The sequence below is a fragment of the Cicer arietinum genome, chromosome 2 (genome assembly GCF_000331145.2).
Source record: "Cicer arietinum cultivar CDC Frontier isolate Library 1 chromosome 2, Cicar.CDCFrontier_v2.0, whole genome shotgun sequence".
NCBI classification, from domain to species: domain Eukaryota; kingdom Viridiplantae; phylum Streptophyta; class Magnoliopsida; order Fabales; family Fabaceae; genus Cicer; species Cicer arietinum.
This window is the reverse complement of record NC_021161.2, coordinates 3307316-3326287: the sequence shown is the minus strand read 5'-3', so window position 1 is coordinate 3326287 and position 18972 is coordinate 3307316. Positions and strand designations below refer to the sequence as shown.

General features: G+C 29.5%; 3 protein-coding genes across 4 annotated transcripts; 1 reads left to right on the top strand and 2 right to left on the bottom strand.

Moving 5' to 3' along the window:
- Positions 1-471: 471 nt before the first annotated feature.
- Positions 472-4159, bottom strand: LOC101496245 (uncharacterized). Its single transcript, XM_004507194.4, is given in 6 exon segments — positions 472-1147; positions 1447-1545; positions 1951-2488; positions 2562-2778; positions 3122-3446; positions 3985-4159. Coding segments are annotated over 6 exon segments (1506 nt in total). The 5' UTR covers positions 4055-4159; the 3' UTR covers positions 472-890.
- A 1719-nt stretch (positions 4160-5878) lies between these two features.
- On the bottom strand, positions 5879-8365 carry LOC101496571 (uncharacterized). Its single transcript, XM_004507195.4, has 2 exons — positions 7904-8365; positions 5879-6868 (listed from the first exon to the last, which is right to left on the bottom strand). Exons 1-2 carry the CDS (start codon positions 8218-8220, stop codon positions 5983-5985), a joined length of 1203 nt encoding a protein of 400 aa, XP_004507252.1. The 5' UTR covers positions 8221-8365; the 3' UTR covers positions 5879-5982.
- Positions 8366-10525: 2160 nt separating this feature from the next.
- On the top strand, positions 10526-14676 carry LOC101496897 (uncharacterized). 2 transcript variants are annotated; one of them, XM_004507196.4, is made up of 5 exons: positions 10526-10671; positions 11618-11796; positions 12529-12627; positions 12729-12880; positions 14091-14676. In XM_004507196.4, exons 2-5 carry the CDS (start codon positions 11623-11625, stop codon positions 14476-14478), a joined length of 813 nt encoding a protein of 270 aa, XP_004507253.1. In that variant the 5' UTR covers positions 10526-10671; positions 11618-11622; the 3' UTR covers positions 14479-14676. The 2 variants fall into 2 exon arrangements, with proteins under 2 accessions (XP_004507253.1, XP_027191862.1); XM_027336061.2 differs by having other exon boundaries at positions 10539-10671; positions 11622-11796.
- Positions 14677-18972: the final 4296 nt, after the last annotated feature.

Sequence of the window (18972 nt, the reverse complement as noted above, 5' to 3'; positions counted from 1 at the left end):
CTAATTTTGATTTATTTGAATTTTGATTTATTTGAATTTTGATTGTTTAGAAAGAGTTATCTTTTATTGTCTTTTGCGAGATGTGGTAAAACTTTGTTAGGCAAACGATGCTGAGCACCTTCAATCCAATTGTGCAACACAAACCTTAATGGTGTCTTAAGTGATGTCTATATTGTCACTCACTCATTTTTTAATTTTACAGTTAAAAAATAATTAAAATATTAATTTAAGCATTTTTTTATAGAAGTTCACAAACGTTGCTTCGCTAATTCCACTCTGGTGGACTCCAATAAACGAATATGAAAAAGTTATTCCATGTAATCTTGCAAAAAAATAATTCAATAATAAATATTAACTATTGAAATAAAAAATAAAGAAAATATTAAAAAAAATTAAAATGAAAATAATTATATAAAACAGAAATTTCAATAAATGTTTCTATGATTCAACGGTCGTATAATTGCTATTTTATAATTTATTAATTCTTTTATAACTAATTCACAGTAAAATCAATTATTTTTATACATAGATATGTTTCTCTAACTTGACATATTCTTCTATTTAATTTTTAGTGATTTTTCTGAAATTTAAATAATATTATTTCACACAATTGATACATTAGTCATTAAATTAAGATCAAATGATTCAAATTTCAACTATCTGATTTTAACTTAAGGACTATCAATTTCCCTGCAACACAAATGTGTGATTTTTAGCCACATTCTTAATGTCTTAAAGTTAAATTCTTCAACACCATTTTTAGCCACATTCTTTATTATAGATTGAATTTCATGCAAGTTCTCCTCGTTAAGAAATGAGACATCTCCAATGTATAGTTGAAGTGGTTAAAACTAAGACATCTCTCTTTTGGTACTAGAAGGATGCCAAAATCAAGATGTTACTTGAGAAATATTGGCAAGTGAAGCTTTCAAGTTGTCCTCTGAGAAGGACAGGTCAACCATATCACCTTGCAAATATTTCTCGTAAGCTGGTAGGTCAAAATGGCCATGTCCACACATTGCTGTCAAAATAACCTTAGCCTCTCCAGTTTCTCTACAATGAATAGCTTCTCTAATGGTTGCAGCAATAGCATGAGTTGGTTCAGGAGCTGGTATTAACCCTTCTGATCTTGCAAACTGTATAGCACCTATAATCAAAACAAACAATCAAGCTTATATATTACCAAAATCTTAAGGGCCTTTTTACTTTGTTTTCTGTTTTCACTTTCACTGATAAAATAAACATTAGAAAAAGTACTATGGAAGTTTTTGAAAGTGTATTTTAAAAATAGTGATTCCTGAAACATATTATCTCTAGTTAGTTTCAATCGTTTATCGATTACAGTTAAAAAAAAAAGAAAGATTCATAATTAAATGTCATTCGAGCCGCTGATATACGAGGTAAAAATTGAAACTGTTTTTGGAAAGTAAATGGGCCTTTAATTACCTCGAAAGCATTCAGTTTGTGGAATTGAAATTGCTTCCATTAAACCTAACTCATAAACATGTGAGATCAATGGTGCCATACCATGATAGCGCAATCCACCTACAAGTAAAGCAAAATTGTCAAATACAAAAGATATCCTAACAAATATGACATGAAAACGCCTGTTGGTCCAAGAGCCAAGTAGCTCGATTTCCCTTAAACAAGACCTCAAACTCAAGTAATGTGAATAGAAAAATAGGTGTCGAGAGAGCTTATAAGCTCGCCTTATATATGTCCTCCTGACTCTACTTGAATTATACTGATGGATATGCAGTAGTGTCTAACACGAGTCAGTGTTGGAGATACATGTGGTTATATCCAATCACTTCTATTTCCTCAGATTATTATCAATGTCTATGTGTCAGTGTCGTGTCCAGTATCTGTATAGATGTTACCTTGTTGAGGGACCTAAACAAAAAATAAATAAATGAGACAAACTTTCATAGCATATAATAAATTAATTACCAGCATGAATTGGATCAGGAACAAAGTCATGACCAAGTGTACGCATTTTCATCAAAGGAGTCATCCCTGCTGTATCACCAAAATCATAAGCATATATCCCTTTTGTTAATGAAGGACACGCTGTAGGTTCAACTGCTCTAATCAAAGGATTAATTTTGCCATTAAGCTTCTCCCTAATGAAAGGAAAACTAAGTCCTGCAAAGTTGGAACCACCGCCAGTACATCCTATGATAACATCTGGTGTTTCACCAATAGCTTCCATTTGTTTAAGGCACTCTTCACCAATAACAGTTTGGTGAAGTAAAACATGATTAAGTACACTCCCTAAACAGTACTTAGTGTCAGGATTTTTAGCAGCTACTTCTACTGCGTCTGATATAGCTATGCCTAAACTCCCTGGAGTTGTAGGATCATTTTTAAGAACTCTTTGACCAGCTTCAGTGATCATAGATGGTGATGGATGTACTTTTGCACCCCATGTTTGCATCATCAATCTTCGATACGGTTTCGAATCGTAAGAAGCGCGTACTTGCCACACCTGCACAACACAAATTAACTGAGTTCAATTGGGTAAATTCTTCATCTAATTATCAGAACAGTCCCATACATACCTCACATCCAAGGCCAAAAATGCTGCAGGCAAAGGCTAATGCACTTCCCCATTGTCCAGCACCAGTTTCTGTCACAACATTCTTGACACCTTCTTGTAGATTATATCATGCTTGTGGAACAGCAGAGTTAGGTTTGTGGGACCCTGCTGGGCTTACACCTTCATATTTGTAGTAAATTCTAGCAGGTGTATCAAGAAGCTTTTCCAACCTCTTGGCTCTAAATTCACAAGATACACATATATAAGATTCCTCTAACAAGAATTCAAAAAGATAAAAAGGAAAAGTGTGATATATGCATGGTTTAAAAAAAAAAATATTTGCGACCTCCAATTGAGGTTGCATCAGACATCAACAATATTTGACTACAATTCTCTGTAATATCAAAGATCACGACACAAACATAATTTAAAGCCTTGGACATATGGTTGATTTTACTCAATCCTACGTCAGTCATCAGTCATCAGCCATCAACCATATTTGAGCGCGATTCTCTGTAGTATCAAAGATCGCGACACAACCAGGATTTAAAACATCGAACATTTAGTAGATATTAATAAAACCTGATGAGAGGGGTTGGGCGCCAAAGCTTGTAAACATCACGAACTTCATCCGGTATGTCTATGAACCTATCGGTTGTCACCTCTTGTCTGATTAATTCATCAGGAAAAAGAGGCGACAAATCTTCCGGTTTGATAGGTTCAAAAGTCTTGGGATGCAATGGTGGAGGTGGTTTAATTGGAAGATCTGCCACTAGATTGTACCATTGATGAGGAATTTCAATTGATTTATTAGCATCCAAAGTTGCTCTCACTTTACATCCATTTGAATGCCTCATATGCATTGGCTTTGTACTCAAGGCAAATCTCTTAGGCCATTGCTTTTCAACTAAAGTTAAAAAAACAAAAACAAAAATTCATAACCATTCTATATATAACTACTAAACTTTGTAAAACAAAACCTATATTGAAATACAAAAGCAAAATTCCTATAGTTCAAAACTAATTTAACATGGTTTGAGGAGAGTTGTATATACGCTATTAGATACTAACAAACATTTTCTGGTAAAAATAAACTTCCATTTAGTTAATTGTCTGGATAATTAATTTATTAAAAAAATTGAGCTAAAAGGAGCATATATAACAATTTTTTTAATTATTATTATTATAGAATGAAAAGTAAGAATTAGGTGTCTTCAAATTTTCTACATTATGAAACCAAATAAGCATAAAAACCTCAATTTGTCTTTTCAAAATTTGTCAAATTCAATAAACTCGTGTGACTTTAATTGGATAACATGCTATTAAGAATCTTAAAAGAACTTGAAGAGTTAATGAATTGAAAATAGATATATCTCAGTTAATAAATGAACTAAAATACAAAATAAAATAAAAAGTGTATAATTAAAAAAAAGGTGATTGAGTACCTTGAGAGTAGAAGTAAGGTGATGTAGTAGGAAATGAGTTAACAGAGGAAATACTACTGACACCTTTCATTTCTTGTGTTTGGATCTTCAAACAATGAAATGATATGACATAAAAGGCAATTTTTTTTTGGTCAAATAAAAAGCAAGTTAAAGGAGTTGCTATAATGTGGAGTTATTAAATTGCTAGAAAATTGAGATATGTGACTACGAAATTTATCTACTCGTGTGGCACTAAAGACAAAAATGCAATTTGGGTTGGTAGAACTATTGAATATTATCGACTTACCGATCCGACCAATTTAGCATCTGTTTAGTATTACAATGGACTTGTTAGAACAACATGAAACCACGACCATTATAATTCATAGATTTAAAAATCACGACCATTGAATGTGATTTTAACAACTACATTCTAATACTAAATATATATTTAATTTCATTTTGATTTTTTTTTGGAATATCTTTGGATTCATGCTAGAGAGTTAAATGATCTTAGAATTTAGAAATTAAATATTTTTTTATTTATTTTTATTTTATATTTTAAGAGATATTAAATTTTATTATAATTAATTCATATAATTATGTGATTTCAAATTTAAATTCAAAACGATCTAATAATATCCACATATCTAAAATTTAAGTACTTATCTAGTTCACTTTTATCAGCTCTATTTTCATCCTATATCACTAATTTAATTTAGATAAAATAAGATAAATTGATGAATAATATTATTTTAAAAATACAAATAATTATATAGATATTTTAAAAATTAACATAGTAAAGTAATATAATATGATTGGATGTATGTGCATTTTTTATTATTATTATTATTATTATTATTATTATTATTATTAAATTCTAAAAAATTTCACCCAAGAGTTATTATTATCAATTAATGCCACTTGAGTGGTTGGGGATTCTAGATGTTTCTCTAGACGGGCAGCTCTGTGCACTTCTAATTTCAAATTTTGTTTTAGTAGGGATTGGAAATACATAAAAGATCGCCTACGTCGGAATGTCGATAAAATAAATAAAATAAAATAAATAAAATTGAATTTAATGGAAAGAGTTAGATTTTAAAAATATAATGAATATATGTTATAATTTTTATAAAAAAATATATTTTTATTTAATGTCCGACGTGCTTCAAATAATAGATTATATTTAATGTCCGACTTGTTTGGGTGCTCAAGTGGTTATTGCCACTCTATTGGTCTTATAGATTATAAACAAAAATAATTAGTACAAAAAGATAAAATAAAAATAATTAACTTCCCATTTATTGTGAGGTTTGGTTAAATACAATTACTTTTTTAATTTCATGAAAATATAAAAGTGTATTTTAAGAAGCCGTCTTTATGATAACTTATTCTATAAAAAGAAGAAAAAGTCATTAAATATTTTATAGCTAGATCGTTAAATTGGAGATTAGGCCTCTTCACATATGAATGACTTTAAATGGTCTAAAAATTTGATAGGGATACTACTTTATTTGCCCTCAACATTAGTTTGGAAATATCTACATAGAAAAAACGCTAAATTTTGTATATTTAAATATGTGTTTTTGAATAATTTGTTCGGTCTAAATATAAGTTTTGACTAAAGGTGTTGGGATGTTGACATGCACTTATATGTTTAAACTCAATCCTTACATTGAATATAAGCTTCTTATGTTAAGTAATGTTTATATTTGCTGATAATTGGACCACACTTGAACGTAATATAACCATCGAAGTTGAAAGTACAACGAGTATAACAGACATAGACACAATTGACTTTAAGCATTTTAACAAAATTTTGTACTTGACCCACGTAGGTAGTTCAGTACTTTCAGTTTGTGAGCTAAGAAACACTAAAAGATTTATAAGAAAGAAGATTATAGGTTCAAACACATGAAAATTAAGTACTAATTTACTAGCATTTGTAATCTTAAACATTGGATATAAGAAAATTACAGCAATTACTCTATCTAATTAGATTAGAGCCAAATTTTCTTCTTACTCCCATTTGCACTTGATCTTGTGAGTGTGCCTAAAATCATATCTCAAAACTAATTTCCCATCTAATGTCCTAAGACAAAAACTTTCCACCAAAACATAACAACCAAACCTATTCCATTGTTTTTCACATGTTACCTCTTCTTTAACTGTCACAACCCTTTCTTTCCCATTACCATAAACCCAACCTCCTTGCTCTTGTAACCATCTCATATTCTCAATAATTGCTGAACTCAAACCAACACTTACCCTTCTCTTATTATATGGATTATACACTCTAAACCATATAAAACCATTACTATCATTTCTTCCATTCTTTGATGCTTCCATTCCACCTATCAATACCACTTCTCTTTCAACAAATACATTCACAGTCACAACATCATTTTCATTTTCATTTCCATTTTCATTTGCATTTTCATTTCTTCCACAAGAATAAATCTCCTTCCATTTTTGCTCAAGTGTCATACTATAAAACATGGACTTTTTCATTTGTTGTTTAACTTTTCTTCCATTTTCCTTCACAAATATAAATGGACAATACCATTTTCCTACAACCAAAGGTGGTGAATGTTTTCTTGAGATAGGAAAATTGAAACTTGGAAGCTTTTCTCTTAAAGGGTCATCAACACCTAGAGCTTCATTGAGTTTGCATGATCTATATGAACCTGATATTCTAACTTTCCATCCTTTTTTTCTTAGGAATTTTGGTGGAATTCCATCAGGTGTAATGGACTTAGCAAAGAAACCACCACTTTGGTGACTTTGAATCTTGAAAATTTGGTATAAGTCTTTTAGATTGAAAGGTTTTGGACTTTTGTCATTCAAGATGTTGTTGAAGCAACAACTCACTATGTCACCTTCTCTTGAGCATTTGTATACTTTCCTACAAAAAATCAGTTTCAACATTGTTACTATGAAATATGAACGAATTATTATCAGTTTCAAGATGTTACTCATGAAGTGTGCATACATAAATGTTGTGATTGCATCCAAATTTGAGAAAATACCAAATTCATATAGTCAAATAAATTACACAGTTTTGTTAGAAAATGTTGTGTTACTAACATCACATATACATGTATTTTTTTGTTAACGCGAAATAAGTCTAGATGTGTCGGTGACTAATATATGTAGGAGAACTTGACTGACCATCTTCAGTGGAGTCTCCCTTCCAAACCACGTTTTTTCTATACACGCGGCTGGAACTTGAGACCTTGCTTAAGGCACATGACTCTTTCCACTCAAATATTTCGCTCAAACCAATGTAATGTTTGTATGAGTTATACATGTATGAGGCAGCTTGGACAAAATCATCAGAAAACACTTACCCAAAACAAAGAAATATTAGAAGAATTTTATAATAACTATGAGTTTTTTTAAAAGAATAATTACAAATCTATAATAAGTCCGAGTTTTTTAAATGATAGCTTTTCAAATCAGTTGAGATTAGTTGTTGCATCTCAATTTTTTAAAAGCTTTCTCATTTGAGTTTACACAAACATCTATAAACTTATAAGGACTTATAAGGACTTATATATAAAAACTATAAACTTATTTAATTGAGAAATCCTCGTAAGTTCGAATTTAATCCAAACTAGGCCATAAACTCAGTTATAACTTCAGCTTATGCTTAACATAACTAGTTGACAAAGTACTAATTATAAGAACAAACATAGTTAGCACAAAACACTTAAATGAACATTATAAAAGCATGAGCTCAATTTTACGGTTCCATATAAAAATTAAACAAGAACATTTGTCACATAATTTTGGAAAACTATAAAGTCTCACATCCAACAAACAAAGACAAGTAAAAGTGTATATAGAGAAATTAAGTCCAATTGGTTCCAACTTTTGGAACAATACTAACATAAGAACTAATATACTAATATTTGTCTATCAAAAAAATAAAACGTACCCTTTGTGTCTGCCTTTGGCTCTGATGACATAGTATCTATTCGTCGAGAGAGAGTGATCAGGCACAGGAAGAAACCAAACCTTAACACTCGAAGTTTGTTCATACTCCGACGGATGAGTAATTGAGAAAACTTTATCCTGAGGAAAAGGTAGTTTCTTCACATTCTTTCGCCGGCATATTCGCCAACAACATGTGTCTTCAGCTTCTGCTTCCTCATCTGTAATGACTATATAGCCTGAATATGGAGCATCTGGTGGTGGTATCTCCAATGTACTTGGAGATTTTCTGTACATAGACAAAGGCCTTGTCACATACATTTTTTTTTCTTCTAAGTATCAGTTTCTAAGAGTCACTATATAAATTGAAATCTTTAAGGGGATTTTATCAGTTTCAATTCCTTATGAATGAAGAAATGGAAATGATCAGACACATTAAAGTTCACAATATTGGATAACGTTTCAATTATTAATTAGGAATTCATGCATTTTTCATATACCAATAAGGTATAGATAGAAATGTGTTGTACCACTATCATAATAATCAAGCTACTGTACGGTTGAATTGGTAAAGATTAAAGAGAATTAAAGCAAAAAAGAATGAACTCTACTTTATTTTTTTCTTCTCTTTTTTTTAGTGAATGCTATTGTCACACAAAAATAAAGAGTATTTAGTGAAAGAAATGTTATACTTATATATATAATTTTTTGATGAAAAATGGGAGATGTCCATAGTGTAAACTAATTTTAAGTTGATGTTATGATAATCTAATATTTTGTAATTATTTTTAAATTATGGTTACATACTAGAGTGTATACTTAAGGAGCAATATTGTGACTTAAGTTATTATTAAATGTTAGTGTAAAATTATTTTATATTTATAGTGTCTTTCCATTAAACTCTTTTTTTACTATTAAAATTTTTGGGTGAAGGATGCACCCAAATCAAAACATGAAAATCTCTCATCTAAGAGGAGTATCTGAGACTCAAATTTGTAACATGTCGAATACAAACCATGTCATGCTCTATTAGACCAACCACTTAAAAATCAAGTAGTTGTCGTCAAGTGGTAAACAAGTTTTAATGAAAGTCAAATCAATAAGTAGAACTTGAATTCAAACTTAACCAAACTAATATTTGATAAACACATTCTAACCACAAAATTAAACTTTGGATTACTATAACTCATTCCCCTAATAACACACAAGGAGGATTGAAAAAAAGAACTTAGAATTATGCTATTATATTATTATGCATACATATCACAGTGTTTGAGAATTATTAATAAAATATACTAGTAGCAATCATTTACCAATTTTTTATTTTATTTTTCAGTAGTGGAGTTGTATAGTTTTAGTGAATTTAGAAAAGAAATAGTGAAAGTTGCACCACCCAGAATGTCATAAAGAAAAAGTAGCAGCAAGGTATTTACTATTTAGTGAAGATTTAAAGAAAATAATGAATGGACCATGACGATTGCTAGTTTGGTTCTTATATCAACTTTCCAAATCACTTGTTCCCATTTCCACCACTTTAATAATACCATGGAATAGGAAGAATGATATATATATACACAATAAATAATCATACGCATGTCAATATATTTATCATACAACCACTATTCTTATATCTATTGTGTATTCATTTCTATGGTTTTGAAACATGTTGTCCTATAAGTTGAAATCATTAGAAGAATTAGAAAATATTATAAGCTATCCTTAAGCTAAGGTTTGTATTTCAGTTGAATTAATTAGAAAATATTATAAGCAAAGCCTCATACCAAACCAGTACACAAATACACATAATCAAAGATTACATAGTAGTATATGAGTCCAAAATTTAAAATCTAATAAAAAACAGAAAAATTAGAGGATTGAAAGAACACCTACACTAAAAAATACTAGACCTACATCAATGTGACCCAAAAACAAAATGGTAGTGGTATCTAAACACCCCATTTTTTCTATCCACGTCATTCTCAACAAAAACAAATATTTTTATGCAAAATACCCCTCACTCCACATAATATACACCCTCCACCTCCCTTCTCCTTAGTAAGCATCTTTTGCATGGTACTCATTTTCTGATATGAATCTGACAGCAAACTGAATCATTTTTTTTCCTTTCTGATACGAACATTTTTGTGACACATTGCTTTATTTATTTATTTATTTTTCATTTTAAATAATAATATTTAAATTTTATTAATCAAAATTATATTTTTATTTTAAAATAATTTCATAAATTTAAACTTAATAATTTTTTTTTTCTCAACAATATATTAAATTATAAGCTGAAATAATAAAGAATTGTACCCGAAACAAAAATATAATGATATCTTCAATTGAAGAGATTTATATAGCTAACTAAATATTTTTAGATTTTTAGTTTTAATCCTCCGACTTTGTAAAATCTAGTAAAAAGAATTTAAACTCGTGTTTAATCGAATATTTAATTGAAGTTCATTAAAATTTTGAATTCAAATATTTATTTAATTAAAATTAAGAGGACATCATAAAAAATTAAAATTTATTTAAAGTAATATTTGCACAAAATCTGAAGGAAAAATAAAAAAATCTGTACAAAATAGAATAAAATAAAATGAGAATAGAAAAAAGCAATAAATAAAAAAGAAAGTCGAAATCCAAAATACCGTTTTTGCTTATACACTTCTCAGATCTCAGTTCCCTTTTGCCGGAAACACCACACTTCTTCTTCTCTTGTTTCCACCGCCTCCACTCTCACCACTCTCTCTTCAAGCTTCTCTTCAGGTTCGATTCTATTCCCTTTTTTCCTAATTAATATCCATTCAAAATCTGCCTCTCTCTCTCTCTCTCTATACCCCTAATCTATTTTGCCCCATTTCTCTCTCTCTCTGAATTTAAAGCTTGCAACTTTAATCTATACTACTTATTGGGCGGTTTTTAGATTTGTATTCGACTATTAATTTCATTGTTTTTTTTTTACGGAAATATGGGTTTTTGAATCTGCGATTCGAATAATTGATAAATGGAAACTTCTGTTTCAATTATTGAATAAATTGGTGAAATGTGGTTTGCGTTTTGGTTCTTGTTCATTGGTTGTCTATGATGATGTTCTTCGCAACCATATATGAATAATTTTGTTTATTAGTACTGATTTGTTCAAATGGTTGGTTTTATGCTTTATGGAATGATATTCTGTGTCTGAAATTGATGTTGGTTTTCATTTAGATGTAATTTTTTTGGTCTTAACCCTCTGGTTTCCAAGGAAAAGGGTCATGGTAATCCCGAGTTTAAGGAAAGTCTGACCTAGCCTGGGTTTAAACTCGAGTACTCCTCATTGATCAATGTTAACAATTAGTTGCTATAGTGGGGTTATAGGGCTATGTATAGCGGTGTTATAGTGCTATAACATAGCGGAATTTGAACAACTCGCTATTGATCCGCGATATGCTATTTAGTACAAAGTGTTGTCAAATCATTTGCTATTGTGGAGCTATAGCACTATAGCAAAGCATAATTTGAACAAAATACTATTTTCCCTGATCTGTAGTTGACAACACTTCGATTGATTAGTGTTTAACTGAAAATCATTAACCACTTGAGTCAAATCACTTGGTTATTTGGATTTAGTTTGTTTTTATATGAAGAGGGTTTTTTTGTCTTTGCAAATTTTTATGTTTGTGCTGATTTTGCTGTACATTGAACTTGTTATCGATTGCTTCTTTTGTGGCAGTAAGAATGTATAATAATGTTGGACCGCAACCAGGGGTGGCGCAGCCTCCAGCAAGCACACAACAACCTAATCCTTTTGGGAGTGCATTTCAAGTTGCTGGTTCAGGACTCATTCGAGGTGGATTGGGTGCTTATGGAGGAAAAATATTAGGATCCAGCTCTGAGTATGTCCAAAGCAATGTAAGAACTAGTGATTTTTTTGCCTCTAATAACTTAATTTGCCTCACCATTCATAAGGTTAGATCTTCATATGTTCCTTTGAAATTGCTATGTGAGTAAATACTCAAATTGTATCCTCAAGATACATGAGGTGTCAAGTTAGTTCTCCAAGGATATTGGAGTATTTGATATCAACTTTGTCCTTCATATAGTCTAAAATAAGCTTTAATTTAGGGACCTAATTGATGTCGAAAGATACATAAAGAACAGGGTCTAATTTGATGTTCAAAATCATATTCCATGAAACCTAATGAGGTTGCCATAGTGGAAGCATGCTAGATCTCTGCAACTGGAGAGAATGTGTATAGGAATACTCTAGTGTGAGGTCTCTGCTTTGATTCCTTGGAAAAAGTAAATTTCTTAGGAAGAGTTCCTACCTTTGTTGCCCAGTCGGCCTTGAATAGGATTGCTTCCAGTACGAGGATACGTGTGGTTTTCATAAAAAAATAATCATATTCCATGTTTTAATTTTTAAATCTAATTCATATATGGCATTTGTTCTCTTACCGTAAAATTACTAATGAATATATATCAACCGACATAGGCTTGACTGTGGAAAAACCAATGTTAGCTGTAAAATGACATTAAGTCGCTTAACGTACCTTGATTTGCTAACTTCGCTTACCTCAAGCATAACTAAGGTATAGATTCAAGGTTTTCATTTCTAAATGAATCTTCGGCATTGAATTACAGATAAGTCGGTATTTCTCTGATCCCCAATACTACTTTCAAGTGAATGACCATTATGTTAAGAACAAATTGAAGGTGGTTTTGTTTCCATTTCTGCACAGGGTAAGCAACAACTTCAAACTCTTTGAATTTCTCTCAAGTTTTCATTTAATTATCTTATTTCATCATCATGCTGCTCTTATCTTATTTGTTTTGTTTTTCAGGGTCATTGGACTAGAATCACCGAGCCAGTGGGTGGTAGGCTCTCTTATAAACCACCGATTTATGACATAAATGCACCAGACCTTTACATTCCATTAATGGCATTCGGTACTTATGTCGTTCTTGCTGGCCTCTCATTGGGTCTTCACGGAAAGTATGTTTTCCTCTTCCTATACGTTAATTCCATAATATATTTGTGATGCATGTTCTATTCATTTTTCTTACATTTATTAATATTAGCAATATTTCCACCCTCAAAACAAGTGCAGTTTACCTTATTTTATTATTAACTTATATTATATTATAAATGTCCTAGAGTTCTGCTCTTCGTCAGATTCACATAATTTTAGCTGAATCCATTTTACTACTTGTGATAAAACACTTATTGTTGAGATTAGCTTTATCGAAACTGACTTTAGGACTCATGAAATGCTACTTGCAGTAGTAATTAAGGTCTTTTGAATTGTCGTGGATATCAGTAACAATATTGTCAACAACATGCTATTGTCTTTTCTTTCATCAGGATGATTTAAAAGCATTGATAAATCTGCTTTCATCCTTCTAACATCTCAATTCTGTGTTGTGAGTTTCAATTCTGTGATCAGCATTTGTATGTTGTGGTGCAACAGCGCATGCCGCATGGTTACTCTATTAGCAGTGTTGAATGTTGACAACTTTGTTTTCTAGCAAGGAATTGCTGATTGTGATTATATTTCATAGTTTTAATCTATTTTTGTTGCCTTGGGTGCCCGGATTTTTTTGCGGTTATTCTTCAAGTCCAAAATTTAATTTATGTTGTATTTCCATCTAAAAGACTGTAAAGACTTCATTGTTAGCCATAGATGAGTTAGCTTCTTAGTTGTTGTAGATTCTGCATTTTTCTTATCATGATTGTTACTTTGAAATTTTCACAACTGGATTGTTTTTCGACTTCATATAATATAGCTCAGTTAGGGTTTGTTTGTTACGGATTATAAAAAAATGATTTTGACATTCAATAAATTTAGAATTTAGAGATTTTTTTTAACATTTTTAAGAAAACAGAAGTTATTTTGTAGTTGTTTATGAAAATTACTTTTTTACAAACATCATCTACCGAGAAAATAATTTCTAAGAGAAGCTACTCAACACAGCTTTATAATTTAAGTAGTTTTTAGATTTTTCTTTTCTTTCAGATCCTCATTTAAAAAAAAAGAAAACTGTAGCATACAAATGAAAACTTCTTTTTCTTTTTGGTCAACAAATGAAAAACTTCTAAAAGTGATATTTAGTAATTTTTTTTTATAAACAGGCCCTTAGTTCCATTTCAATGTTTTTTTTCATAGTTTGTTGTGGTTTCTTAAAGATGCTGTATTTTACTCCAGGTTTAGTCCAGAAGCATTGAACTTGTTATTCATCAAGGGATTACTTGGTTGGTTTATGCAAGCTGGACTACTTAAGGTGACTTTACTTTCATTAGGAAGCGGAGAAGCACCCTTGCTCGACATCATAGCATATGCTGGATATACTTTCACCGGCATTTGTTTGGCTGTCCTCGGAAGAATAATATCTGGCTACTCCTACTACTTTTTGATGCCATGGACCTGTTTATGCATGGGAGTGTTCTTAGTAAAAACAATGAAACGAGTCCTTTTCGCAGAGGTCAGGAGTTACGACTCGAGCAAACATCACTATCTCTTGCTCTTTATCGCTTTGGTTCAGTTCCCTTTGTTCATTTGGCTTGGCAACATTACTATCAATTGGCTTTTGTAGATTGATGATAGCTTTTAACACTACTGAGGCAGTTTATAGTAAAATTATTGGTTGTTGATGTTTGACAGTTTGTAACATATGGAATTTTTGTTGGTAAGGTTGGGGAATAAACCTCATTAGAAATATGCATAAGTATAGGTCTTCTTCATGTATATGATTGGTTTCCTCTATACTTATGCCATGTTTGGAATTGTGTCAGCCTTCCATTTCTCGCACCTCAATGTCTTTTTTAGCCGTGATTTTTCTAAAGCTACAAATTTCAGCTTTAGACTTACTGTGGGATCAACAATTTCTCACTGCAAATACAAACATGTACTTGGCATTTGAATTTTTTTTCCTTTTCTATAATACCATTAAAATACCAAGAAGTTGAATTTTTGTTAGGGTCTTAGCCAATGTTGTAAAGTTTGATATCATGATCATTTTTCCATAATTATAGTGAGTAAAGTTTTATATCATGATCATTTTGTCATGTCATAGTTATAGTGAGTCATTGCCATTATACCAAAGTTGCAACTTGTAACTTGCAAAAATCACTGGTTCAACTTCCTGTGATTATGGCAAACTTGTGATTATGACAAACTTTCTATGATACCAAACATGTCATATTATTTGTTGTTTGTGTTGGATGAGTAATCTCTGTTCTGATAGTGTAAACTACAAGATATGTTTTCTGCTGGTTAGCTCCATACTCCTTTGAAATGGATCTAGAGATCTGCTTTGCAAAATTTGTTTGTTGTTGGTTTCGACATATACAATTAATTAATTGATATTTTGACAAGATAGAGTTGATCAGATAATTGATAGTCCAATAGTTAGATTGTAGATCAAATCATCAAGAAAAGTTTAGGAATAAATTCAAAAACATGTTTGAAGTTTGAACTTTGATGTATGATGATGATGATGGTATTATGACATTGTTTAATTCATGTAGCTAATTCTACATAATTTAAGTGTTTATTTTGACAAAATACTAAAGTACATTTTTTAAATCATGAATATTGGTGACTTGATAGTAAATGATCTAATAAATCATGAATAGACTTTGATAGTATTTTAAAATTTAGATCAAATTTTAACACAATTTTTACAATATTAAGATATGCATATCAATTATAAACATATTTTTGAAATTATATTTCACTAAATATAGGACTCTTTAAATATGAAATGTCACTTACGAACAATTCGTACTCTCTAAGCATTCAATATAAGAAAGAGTATATTGTATACATATAAATTTGTGTTTATATTTGAAGTTGGACATACTTCTTGTCATACTGTATTCTAATTATTATTTTTTCTTTAGAAAAAATTGTCACCGACGCACTAATAGAATAATAATATGTCTTTATCTGCGTATGCACTCACTTTCCAGATTATTGTGTGTGATAGCATGAATATATTCATTCTTATAAGGTAAAGCTTGTATTTTCGATTATCTTTTTTTAAAAGATTCCACCAGACATTATTTGAAAATAAGTTAAGATAAAAGAATGATATTTATTTGGTGCTCAACTTAGATGTTTTCAAATTATAGATTTCTATTAATATCCTCCCTAAAATAAAATATAAAAAAAATATTTAAAAATTTAATGTATTTGATTTAACTTAGATTAGATACATTAATTTTTTAACTATAATATTTTTATTTTTATTTTTATTTTATTCTGAAGATAGTATTAATATATTGATCTTGGTATCTATCAATCTCTAGCATGAAGCACCCAAATCCAAACTTAAATAATTGGTGGGGACCTAATGTATTTTTGTTTAACATTCTATTTCTTTTCCTGAATCAGCTTATAAAATCTCAATGCATCCTTTTCATATATTTATAATCAACCCATATGCTTATGTATTAGACATGAGAGAAACTTAGACCCACATAAATCTTATCATCTCTCATTTTTTGTTTGTTTTTCCTTTATTAGACTATATATTATTGTAATTAGGTAAGTATTGCATATAAGAGAAAGCACTCGTTATTATGAAATTCGAGGTAAGACTCGTGAATATTTGTGTAAATTGCTAAGAGCCTAGTTCTTCCTAATTATTTGGTAAAAGAAATGATTTTTAATCTAAGGAATTGAATTGAATGCCCTATGTGACACGAAAGACTAATCTCTAATAACTAAGACCATATTTTTGATTTGCTAAAAATAAAAATTGGACAAAACAACTTTTATTGTGAACAAAAAAACCAACTCTTATTAATCATTAAATCATAAAATAATTTTTTGCTCATTATAAATTATTAAAAATACTAAAGTATATTTTTTATTAAAAAATTAATTTTTTTTAACTCACATGTCTCTCTCTAGCTTTATTTCTCTCTTTCTTATGTTTATCTGTCTATACTCTTTTATATTTCTCTCGCCCTCTTATCTCTTTCTATTATCTCATGTCTCTCTTATCTCTCTCTATTCTATAATTCTATAATGTCTCTCTCTTATCTCTCTTTATTGTCTCTTCTTTTTAATTTATATCTCTATTTAATCTCTCATATCTCTATTTCTCAACTATCTTTTTTTTTTCATCTCTCTTTTATTATAATATTTGAATTCATACACATCAATAATATATATATATATATATATATAAATAAATAAATGCATTAAAGTAAAAGTATTACAATAAATGTATTATAATATATACAATAATGTACCCTAAGAGTTTATTTGTTTCGGTTGATGTATTTTTATACGCATGGATTAAATATCAAATACTAGATATAATTAATTGGCCTAAGCATGTAATATGTGCCACATTATGTTAGTCTAAAGAAAATGAATTTTAACAATAAATTTTTTGAAAACATTATTATTATTATTATTATTATTATTATTATTATTATTATTATTATTATTATTATCTCCAAAGCCATCTTAAAAGGGCTTGAATATGTCTTCTAACCGAACCTAATATGATTTCGACCCGTTTTGCTTTACTCTTAGTTAATCGGTTTGTATAACTTAATTTGAATTCTTAATTGTTGATTGATATAATTTTAGAAAGTTAGTCTGTTGGAGCGATTGTCTCCATAACTAGAGTTAGCTATTATGGAGGTTATAATGTATCCAACCAATGCATGTGAAAGTTATGGAAACTAGGGCCACCAATTATTTTTTAACATTATTTTTATTTTAAAATAATATATCGTTTTCAACTTTATATTTTAACTATTTTATTTTTGTCATATATATTGGATCAATTTTACATTCAGTATATTATTTCTTTTAATTCTTGTGATAGTTTGAAAATTAGTTTGATTTAAAGAAGTTCTTCTCGAATGGTGTTTGGTACACAGTTTTCCATGTCTCATTTTATTTAGAGAGACATTATATATATTTTGACACAAAAAATTCACATCAAATTACAAGATGCATATCAAAACCTAAGAGTCCTACTACAATAACATTAAAAAATAAATTTACTAACCTGCCACTAATTATAAATACCATCTCCTCACAAAATTAAAAGAAAATTAAATTAATGGTATTTTTGAAAGAATAACATTAAATATAGATAAATTAATTGATATTTTCTTATATTTATAAGTCTAAAAAATGTAAGGATTTTTTTTTTTTTTTTTGTTTATAAGTGAGTCTATAGAACTTAGGAAGATAAGAAAAGACACAATAATTTATGTATTTGGGATCTCTTGTCATGAAAACACCTCAATAATTATATTCATTTCAAATAAGATTACAATAATTTGTAATCTATTTTAAATAATGTATCACTCTACACATTTTTTATCTTGAGTTATAAAAAATAATAACATTCTTACAAAAAAAAAAAAAAACTTTTTAGTATTCTCTCATAACACGCTTGCTATTAAATGAGATAATACAATATTTCACAGGATTCTCTATTTATAAGAGAATAGTGTGAATTTTTCTAAAAATAATTAAAAATGTCAATTAATCTCTTAAAATTCCAATAACCTCTAAAAACTCTTACTTCATTTTTCAAAATTAAATTTTAAAACCTTAAAATATTCACCACTTTTTACCGTGCATGAATTACACACTTTAAAAATTTAAATTGATTTTCAATAATTCCAATTATGGCAAATGCCTAATATGGAAACATAAAATCATATTATTCATCTTTGTTTATTTTGAATTTATAATAATTGAGTGAATCAATTGATGATGGTGGACACAGCTCAGCAAGATGATCTTGAAATATATACCTTGATATACGCAGCTCTAATATAAGTATATCCACCTCACATATACGTGGATTTAAAAACAACGTGTTACCTCTAAATCTCATACATACCCTACAATTTAGCAACAACCCCTTTTACCCATATTATTTTGCCCTACCTTTTCTCTTTTACACTCCATCTTCATTTTTTCATCCCTTTCAACTATGTCACGTCACAACTTACCATCTAGCAACATTAATATAAATCCACTTAGTCTCAATGTCGCATTTGGGTTGTCAATACATTTTTAAAAGATTAATTATTTATGATTATTT